The sequence below is a fragment of the Pristiophorus japonicus genome, unplaced genomic scaffold, assembly GCF_044704955.1.
Source record: "Pristiophorus japonicus isolate sPriJap1 unplaced genomic scaffold, sPriJap1.hap1 HAP1_SCAFFOLD_58, whole genome shotgun sequence".
Classification (NCBI taxonomy): Eukaryota; Metazoa; Chordata; class Chondrichthyes; family Pristiophoridae; genus Pristiophorus; species Pristiophorus japonicus.
The window spans coordinates 1,162,438-1,173,089 of record NW_027254488.1 but is presented as its reverse complement, the minus strand read 5'-3'; the positions used below and the strand labels follow the sequence as shown (position 1 = coordinate 1,173,089).

The 10,652-nt window shown below is 44.9% G+C and overlaps 1 protein-coding gene across 1 annotated transcript; it reads left to right on the top strand.

Annotated features, from left to right (window-relative positions):
• The first annotated feature begins 6,584 nt into the window (after nucleotides 1-6,584).
• LOC139254824 (probable G-protein coupled receptor 139) lies at nucleotides 6,585-10,045 on the top strand. Its single transcript, XM_070873837.1, has 2 exons — nucleotides 6,585-6,654; nucleotides 9,135-10,045. The coding sequence occupies exons 1-2, from the start codon at nucleotides 6,585-6,587 to the stop codon at nucleotides 10,043-10,045; spliced, it is 981 nt and encodes a 326-aa protein (XP_070729938.1).
• Nucleotides 10,046-10,652: the final 607 nt, after the last annotated feature.

The following is a 10,652-nucleotide window of genomic DNA, read 5'->3' as shown; positions in this document are numbered from 1 at the left end:
TCAAATATCCCAGAAGGACGCTTTCGATCAGCTCTGAGCCTGCAGCACCTTAGCATGTCGGCCCGGCTTCGGACTGCACCACTGCAGCTTGGTCGGCCCGGCTTCGGACTGCACCACCGCAGCTTGGTCGGCGATCGACTCGCACTGCTGGGGAGCAGACAGTAGCAGGAGCATTGGGTGAAGTGTTAGTTGTGGGAACCCGAGTTATGTCTCCTTGATAGTCGACAGCACCTTCAATTTCCACCGATACACCGCCACGCCCCGAGGTAGCGAGCTAAACATTCAGAGCAATCTGCTCGAGCACAAATTGCTGGCCGGCTTCAGCCACGTAAGATCCTCCTTGGACTGCTGGGGACCCAGAGGTGATGGCAGCAGTTAACGATTGCATGGTATCAACCAGAGTCTGCATGTTGACAGATTGAGTATTGAGGACACCAAGCACTGAAGCCATGTCAGCTCGAAAGCCTTGAGTTGCTTGGGCCTGTTCTGCGTCCCCACGGTCGCTCATCGATTCCACCATTCGTTGGCAAGCGCCAAGGATGGGAACGATGGGCTGCGAGAGGCAAGGCCAATGCTTCTAGTGCACTCCTCCATACTCAGAGCAAGTGCAACCTAGCTCTCGGGCACCAAGGTACCCAGACGCTCGCTGTGTATCCTCAATTACTGTCTGGCAACAACCTACACGTCGGGGTTCTCCTCTGTGTCCTGTTGAGCAGCACTCAGGCGCACACTCACAACTGGAGCTTCCCTTCGCCCGTGACGTTTATGCAAAGCGATGTGCCCCGGAGCATCAACAAAATCAGACCATTCAAGTATGGCCTCCTCCACCGACATGCTATCCACACTGCCAGAGGCAACAGGCTCATCCATGACAGGCACTGAGTCTCATTTCCCTCGTCGCCATCTCACCCCTCGCCCTAACTAGAAAGCTCACCGACAGGCTCCGCGGTTCCACACTCATCAGCTTGAAGCACAAAGCAATACATTTGTGGTTAACTCAGGGGAGTGGGCGGAACTGCAGCAAAGAGTTGTCAGACAAAAGTTATACGTACATTGGGAAAGGATTGTGCTGCCAGGGTTAAGTGGTGTAATGGACGATTAAATGTTAATGAACATATCTTCACTGTCCCCAGGGCACTTGGCTTAACTACTACAACCACTCCCACTGCGTGCATAAGATGACGTTCCTAGCTGGAGCTCTGTGTCTGCACCACTACTGTGCATCGGTTTCCAGCGATTATGCGCCAGCGTCGCCTGCAAACATTATCTGAAGGTTTGAGTGAGTGAGCTATCGGTTTTGGAGAAGTTTCTCACATAGATGAATCTCTGTTTCGCTGTGGAAGGGCTGACAGATGTACATAGGGTTGCCAATTACTGCGCACAGTTGCACATGTCTTGTGTGTGCATACAAACATTAAAATCCTGCTAATTGGAGATGTAGGGCTGATTTGCATGCAGGCAGAGGGTATGAATGTGTTAGTAAACGAGCCCTTTGCTTCTGTCTTCACCAAGGAAGAAAGATGCTCTCAGACACATAATTAAAGGGCTAGTCGTGCAGACATTAAAGTTTGTGAGACAGTGAGGTCCAAGTAGTTCCATGGTAAGCTTGATGCAGAAGGTGCTCAACTTCATTACCCGAGTGAGGTGGTTGAATTTCGTCCGTAATTGTGTCGCAGTTCGAGGTACGGTGCACCTTGCTGATACGTGGGAGGCCACTTCCCCCCACATTTTCCAGAAAAGATTGGGTGCTAGCCTCATACCAGTGTTGGGGTGGATCATGCCCCTTATCTCTCCAGGACGGCCTTGGAAAAATGATGGATACGTGGCCTTGCTTTTGCAGCTGCCATGTTGGTCTGTGTCTCACTCCAGAGGCTGCTATCCTGGGAATGGTATAATGCAGCATCAATTAACATACCCATTAAGAAGTGATTGGTGCCAGTATGACTGATGAGGATCTTCATATTCCCATTCGTGCTTTTAACTTAGCGCCATGCTTTTCGACTTTAGCGACCGAAGCGAAGTGTGCAGTCCTTCATTAAACAGCCCATTTGACTCTTGGGGCGCTGATAATGAATGTCGTTATCACCGACACGAATTAACACCAGACACTAAATTTAAAGTCCAGACGCTGTTACTGCATCAAAATGGGCGACAACGAATTTTTCGTCAATGGCATTGAAATTCGTCTCGGGCCTCTCTTGCACCTGCACGCTGGTCCCCTCAGATTCAGACAAGACATTTCCTGTATTGCACTGCAGGCTGGGGCTTTCAACACCCATGGACAGTCTCAAATTTCCATCGGACAAGGCAGCGATTAGAATCAGGTAAAAAGCGTTTGGAGAAAGGATTAAAGATATCCAGCAAAACGCAGCGCTGGGTGACATTAAAAACCGTCACCAACCCTCAGCACATGGATAATTATCATACTAGCACATATATACATTGATGAATTCTTTACGTACTGAAACAGTTCGATAGATGTTTGGACTCTTGGTGAATCAAGTGATTGTCTGATTGGACGGGAAAGTGGAATTATGGTCGAAGATCAGCCATGATATAAATAAATCGAGGGGTAGTCTCATGGGGTTGTATGGCCTACTTCTGCTCCTAATTCTAATATCTTCGGAGGTTATTACACACGGTTAAAACTCATGGGATTGGATGTAATGTATGATCAGATAGTGAAGCTTGATTCAAGGACGGACAACACAGGGAAAGAATAAATGGGTAATTTTCGGGTTGGCAGGGAGCTACTATTGGAGTGCCTATATGATCAGCGCAATTGCCTCAGCAATTTACAACCTCTATCAATTAAGTTGATGACGGTATGGAGCGTAATATATCCATGTTTACTGATGATACAAATAAAAGTGGGTACGTAACCTGTGAGAACGATGCAAAGGGGAAGCAGATTGATATACACAGGTTAACTGAATAGGCAAGGAGATTAATAAAGTAATGTGTATACATAGATACATATTTGTGAGAAGAAATGGAAAAATGGAATATTTTTAAACAGTGAGAGACGAGTAAATGTTGTTATTCAGATGGATTTAGCTGTCCTTGTAGAGGAATCACAGAAAGGTAACATGCAGGTACAGCAAGCAATTAGGAAGGCAAATGCCATGCTAGCTTTGATTGAAAGCGGCTTGAGTAAGGAGGTGTTGTTGCAATTATATAATGCTTTTGTGAGACCACACCTGGCGGACTGGGTAGAGTTTTGTTCTCATTTTCGAAGGAAGAAGATGCTTGCTTTCGCACGGATGCAATGAAGGTTCAAAATATTGATTCCTAGCCTTAAAGGGATGTCCTATGGAGAGAGATTGGGTACAATGGGCCTACATTCTCTGGAGTTTCGAAGAATAAGGCGTGATTTCATTGAACCGCATAAAATTCTTATAGTGCAGGCCAGGCTATATGTTAAGGGTTGTTTCCCTTGGCTGGACTATCGAGAACTAAGGATCACAATCACAGGATAAGAGGGTGGCCATTTGGGACTGATATAAGGAGAAATGTCTTCACTCAGAAGAGTGTGAATCTGTGCAATTCTGTACAATAGAGGGTCAGGATGGTCAGTCGATTAGAACATTTAAAACAGAGTGCGATAGTATTTTGAGCATAATGGGAATGAAAGGATATAGGGACAGAACATAAGACTGGAGCAGGCTTGAGGGGCCTAACGGCAAAGATCAGCCTTACTCTTATTGAGCAGCGGAGCAGGCCAGAGGGCACGAATGGCCATTGCTACTCCTTTCATTATGTGCTTATTAGTGGAAAAGATTTATGTCTATATTCATTTTAACATTTTAAGCTTATCGTTCAAATCATCCCTAAAACTCCCATAATCATGGAAGTAGACCATTTTTTTCGGGATATGCTAGGTAACCTGTCTTCACAATATCACTCACGAAGGCCCGGTAACATTCTGATGAATCCTTTGTGCAGCTGCATTGATGGCCAATATATCCTTCCTGAGGTTCGGTGCCCAAATCTGAACTAGTTATCCATTCGGCAAAAGACCCAGGTTCTAAACAGATTGAGACAGGAGCCGGCGAAAGGAGATGGTTGTGGGGAATGAAGACGATAGTTTAATCCTTCCCAAAGAGTAACTGTGTTATTTTGCGTCTCATCAAAGAATGGACATCAGAAAAACAGACTGATCACGCAGGCAGTGCAGGTGGAGAAAAATCAGAGGGTTTCAGGCTAAAGTGGACACGTTCCACACTGACTCTAATCATGCGAGACTGTGTGTAATGGCGCTGAACTGAACGCCACCACATGGAAAGTAAGCGTGTTAAAATGTACCTCCCGACACTAAATATAGCTGTGCTCATCTGGACCTCTCCAGACTGAAAGTAACCATGCTGAACGGGATCTGACAACACTTAATGGAAACCATGTTGAACGGGACTTGCCCACACTAAGTGTAACAGTGCTGAACTGGACCTGTCCACATTGACGATAACCGTGCTGCACGAGACCTGACCACATTGAACGCAACCATGCTGAACTGGACCTGTTCACACTGTGTGCAACCTTCCTTTACGGACCTGCCCAGATTGTGTTCTACGGTGTTGAACTGGACCTGACCACGCTGAACGCAACCTTGCAAACCTAGACCTGTCCACGCTGAGTGTAACCGTGTTGACCTGGACCTGTCCATGCAGAGTGTAACCGCGCTGAATTGGACCTTCCCACACTGAGTGTAGCTGTGCTGAACCGGACCTGTCCACACTGAGTGTAACCGCACTGAACTGAAACTGTCCACACTGAGTGTAAACTTGCTGAACTGGACCTCTATGCACTGAGTCTAACCGTGCTGAACTGGACGTGTTTACACTGAGTGTAACCGTGCTGACCTGTACCTGTCCATACTGAGCGTAACCCTGCTGAACTGTACCTGTCCTCACTGAGTGTAACCTTGCTGAACTGAACCTGTCCTCACTGAGTGTAACCATGCTGAACTGCACCTCTCCACATTGAGTGTAACCGTGCTGAACCGTACCTGTCCACATTGAGTGTTACCCTGCTGATCTGGACCTTTCCGCACTGAATTTAACCGTGCTGATCTAGACCTTTCCACACTAAGTGTAAGCTTGCTGAACTGGACCTGTCCTCACATTGTGTAACTGTGCTGAACTGCACCTGTCCTCACTGAGTGTAACCGTGCAGAACAAAACCTGTCCACACTGAGTGTAACCATGCTGAATTGGACCTGTCGTCAATTAGTGTAAGCGTGCTGAACTGGACCTTTTAGACTGAGTGTAACCCTGCTGAATTGGTCCTGTTGTCACTGAGTGTAACTGTGCTGAACTGGACTTGTTTACAATGAGTGCAACCGTTCTGAACTGGACCTAGCCTCACTGAGTGTAACCGTCTGAAATGGACCTGGCCACACTGAGTGTAACCGTGCTGAATTGGACCTGTCCTCACTGAGTGTAACCGTGCTGAACTGGACCTGCCCTCACTGAGTGTAACCGTGCTGAACTAGACCTGTCCACACTGAGTGTAACCGTGTTGACCTGGACCTGCCACACTGAGTGTAAACGTGTTTACCTGGACCTGTCCAAACTGAGTGTAACCGTGCTGGACTGAACCTGTCCACACTGAGTGTAACCGTGTTGAACTGGACCTTTACTCACTGAGTGTAACCTTGCTGGACTGGACCTGTCCACACTGAGTGTAACCGTGTTGACCTTGACCTTTCCACACTGAGTGTAACCGTGTTGAACTGGACCTTTACTCACTGAGTATAACCGTGCTGAACTAGACCTGTCCACACTGAGTGTAACCGTGCTGAACTGGACCTGTCGACATTGAGAGTAACCGTGCTGAACTGGACCTGTCCATACAGAGTGTAACCGTGCTGAACATCACCTGTCCACATTGAGAGTAACCAAGCTGAACTGGACATGTCCACACTGAGTGTAACCTTGCGCAACTCTACATGTGTACACTGAGTGTAACCGTGCTGACCTGAACATGTCCACACAGAGTGTAACCGTGCTGAACTGGACCCGACCACACTGAGTGTAACCATGCTGAACTGGACCTGTCCACACTGAATACACAGACTCCTGGGTGAAAGTGGGTGTACAGACCATGTGGTATCTGGAGCAAGGTACTTTGACACCGGCTCGCCAGACACGGGCTGGATAATGTCTGAGACAGCAACCTTGCTGCGTTTTTCGTCTGCAAGTGCAGAGGTTCTCTTGTCAGTTACACGTTTGCTGAAAACTATTAAATCAGCATTCATGCATTTAAACCCGCGAATTCCTCGTGCACACACTTCAGTCTCACCATGGCAACAGAATATTGAGTTTTTTATTATATTTTTCAAGAATTGTCATGCTGTAATCTGTGCATACTTCACTTTATTCCCGTATCAGAACTGTTTGAAGACATTCCTTTCCATCAGAACATAAACACGATGCTGACATCGGCTGCACTAATCTGTTTGTTTCAATTAGTTTAATTAATATAAAAGATCAGGCCATGTGGTGATATCCCTGGAGCCCATAAGCAGGTATAAATGTGACAATCTCTGATAGTAGTGCAGAACAGGGTCGGAGCTTCTGATAGAAATGCACGGAGTACCAAAAGATCTGGTGTTTGCCATTTACTATCCCGTCATTGCAGCTATCGGGGTTCCAGGTAAAGTACTTCAGTTAATTATTAGTTACGGGAACCAATAGTTAACTGTATCACTGACCTTATTTCCGCAATGCTTCTCACCTTTCAATTGGTTATTTCTGGCGTTGCAAGGTCTATGTTACCCCATTTAATGGAATCATTTATTTACCTTAACGGAATCACTACCTAATTTGAGTGTCTGATTCTTCCTTATTTATTTTAATGTGTTTTCCAGAGAGCCGCATCTTCAACGGTATCACTTTATTAGCTCAGAGTGATGTTTGATTGAAATTGAACAGTATATGTCACTGCACTGTGACTGGTATCACATTCTTATAACTGTGTACAGAAATATCCTATTGTGTGATTGGTACTTCACTGTGAATTGGTATAATCGCACCAGTATAACAGTGTTCATTGTATTTTATATTGGGTTATTGTTATTGCTCTGTTCGTGGTATCACACCATTATAATCATATGCATATATTTCCTTTTGTGCTATTGGTAATTCTTCTTCTTCTCAAACAGTCCCTCGGACTCAAGAATGAATTCAACGTAATTCATTGTGAGTGTTTGTATCGCACTAGTACAACTGTGCATATATTTCTTATTGTGTTATTAGTATTTCACTGTACGTGGTATTATCGCAATATTATAACTGTGCACATATATTTCCTATTGTCTTGTTGTTATTTCACTGTGAGGTATACTCACGCATGTAACCGTACCCATATATTTGTTGGTAGTTCTTGCAAATCAGTATACTGTATTCAATGGTCATGATGCAGTCTTAGCTATATTAGGGAGATGAAACGCTGGTTGGTTGTTCGCTTTGCTGAGCACCTTCATTCAGTCGCACGTATGACACTGAGCTTCTGCTCGTCTGTCGTTTTGATACTCCACCCCTCTCCCACCGTGATCTCTCTGTCCTAGGCCTCCTGCCCTGTTCTAATGAAGCTCAAAGGAAATTCTAGGAACATCAAATCGTCTTTCGCTGAGGTAACTTACAAAGTTCCGGACTCAACATTGAAATCAACAATTTCAGAACATATCCACCATTTTTTTCTGACACCAGTTGTTGGTAATAATTCTGCTATGGTCATTTACACCTCCGATAGACCCATCTTTTGTTTTTTTTTCTTGTCACATTAGCTTCCCTTGTTATCTTGCACCTTCATCCTTTTTGTCATTTAAACACTGCTGCCATCTACCCATTCATTGATCTTCCCTTTATTCTTTCCTTCTCTCGATGCATTTCCCTGCCTCTGCACTTGCATATCGATCGTTATCCAGTTCACAGCTGAGTCCATCGACCTCACATGTTAACTGTTTCTCTTTCCACAGATGCTGCCTGACCTGCAGAGTAATTCCAGCACTTTCAGTTTTTATTTCAGATTTCCAGCATCCGCTACATTTTGCTTTTGTACATGTATTTCCTATTATGTAATTGTTGCTGTACTTGGAATCATATTTTCAACAGCTACAACGTGCTTCTTGAAAGTGGAAAAATGCTGCAGTGGAGCGTTATGGAACACATTTTTACAACTAACCACATGAAGAGATATCATATCACCAGAAGTTTGGGCAAACAGATAACTATTGAGGAGCTTCCAAAAGGAGGAGGTCGATGCAAGGATCTCGTAGTGAAGCAGGGCTGAAGGATGTTGGAGAGATTGGAAGCTATGGAGAGATTTGCAAACATCTGTGAGCATTTTAAATTTGAGACGTTGCTGGACCAAGAGCTAATGTAGGTCAGCGAGCACAGTTGTGATGGGTGAAAGGGTCTTAGTGCAAGTGAGGATTTGGGCGGCAGAATTTTGAATGAGCTCAAGTTCATGGAGGGTAGACAGTGGGAAGCCGGCCAAGAGATTATTGGAATAGTCACGTCTAGAGATAATAAACGCATGGATGAGGGTTTCAAAAGCTGAATACCTCAGACAGGGACAGAGACGGGCGATGCTACCGAGCTGGAAATAGACGGTCTTGTTGAGGGAGCGGACATGTGGTTTGAAACTCAATGCAGTTTCAAATAGGGCACCAACATGCAAACACTCTGGTTAACCTCAGATAGTTGCCGGGCAGACGGAAGGTGTCGGTGGCTAAGGAACGGAATTGGTGGCAGGGCACTTTCGGTTATCCACAGGACATAATACGTTTAGAATGTATTTTGCCTATTTTTATTGGCTCTCCTTGATACCCTGTCAAATATCTTCTGTAATGCGTTAAAGAAATGTTATTTGTCTTGTCAATTGTTTTGGTTTCGATGTGTTCGATGCTTTCGTGTTCTCCATTATGATTCATTATATTATTTTATATTCAGATATCATTGGCTTGTCTTAATTTTAATCCGGGTGATTATTAAATCAAGATCACGTGTCAAAGCTGTAAATTTCACATACAATCCTGTCAAAAGGTTGATTTTGCTGCGAGACGGACCAATAAGTTTCCTGTTGTCCTCTCACATACATTCACTCTATCTCGCCCTCCACCTCCCTTACAGCTAACTTGGCAGTGATTGTAATCCTGTCCCGAGGAAGGTGCGGTCTCTCCAGATGTATCACTCGGTACCTGGTGTCCATGGCGGTGGCGGATCTCCTGGTCATTATCACTGCTGTGATATTAAACCGGATTGCTGGTATTTATTTCATGTACAGTTTCCTGTCCATCACTCCAGTCTGTCGTGTCCGGTCTGCCTTAATTTATGCATCCATAGACATTTCTGCCTGGTTGACGATCGCTTTTACCTTTGATCGATTTGTGGCCATTTCTTGCCAGAAGCTGAAAACAAAATATTGCACCGAGAAAACAGCGGCGATAGTCATTGGAACTGTCTGTGCCCTGAGCTACTTGCAAACTATCATAGTGTATTTTATATACGAACCTTTATACATAATTAACAACATACCCTGGTTCTGCACGGTAAAATCGGCATTTTATACCTCAACTGCATGGGCTGCATATGACTGGATTCGCCGCATTTTAACTCCATGGCTCCCGTGCGTTCTGATTTTACTGCTCAATGCTCTGACTGTCAGACACATTCTAGTGGCCATTAGGATCCGCAGGAGACTCCGGGGCCAGAGCAGTGAAGAGAATCAGAGCGACCCAGAGATGGAGAACCGCAGAAAGTCCATCGTCTTACTCTTCTGTATCTCGGGCAGTTTCATCCTGTTATATTTATTGTTTCTGATAACTTTCCTTTATGTACGGATTGCGAAGGTTAGTTATTTCTCAGGTTCCAATTTCAAGGAATCAAATTTTATTCTGGAGGAAAGTGGTTTTATGCTTCAGTTTTTGAGTTCTTGCATCAACCCATTTATTTATGTAGGGACGCAGAGTAAATTTAGGGAGGAATTGAAGAATGGGGTAAAATACCCACTGAGTCTCCTTGTTAAATTATTTCAATGCTAACAATAATAAAAGCCAGCATGAATTGTACGTTATATTCCATGCTGTGCTCTTCGTCCCCGTGTCAGACACGGTCAGCCCTCCCAGATACGTAGTCACGCACTCTAATATCTTATCTAAAGTAAAAGCAAGAGTGTATCAGGAAACATAGAAACATAGAAAATAGGTGCAGGAGTAGGCCATTCGGCTCTTCGAGCCTGCACCGCCATTCAATGAGTTCATGGCTGAACATGCAACTTCAGTACCCCATTCCTGCTTTCTCGCCATACTCCTGGACCCCCCGTGTAGTAAGGATGACATCTAACTCCTTTATGAATATATTAAGAGAATTAGCTCAACAACTGTTTGTGGTAGAGAATTCCACAGGTTCACCATTCTCTGGGTGAACAAGTTTGTCCTCATCTCGGTCATAAATGGCTTGCCCCTTATCCTTCGACTGTGATCCCTGGTTCTGGACTTCCCCAACATTGGGAACATTCTTCCTGCATCTTACCAGTCTAAACACGTCAGAATTTTAAACGTTTCTATGAGATCCCCTCTCATTCTTCTGAACTCCAGTGAATACAAGCCCAGTTGATCCAGTCTTCCTTGATATATCAGTCCTGTTTCC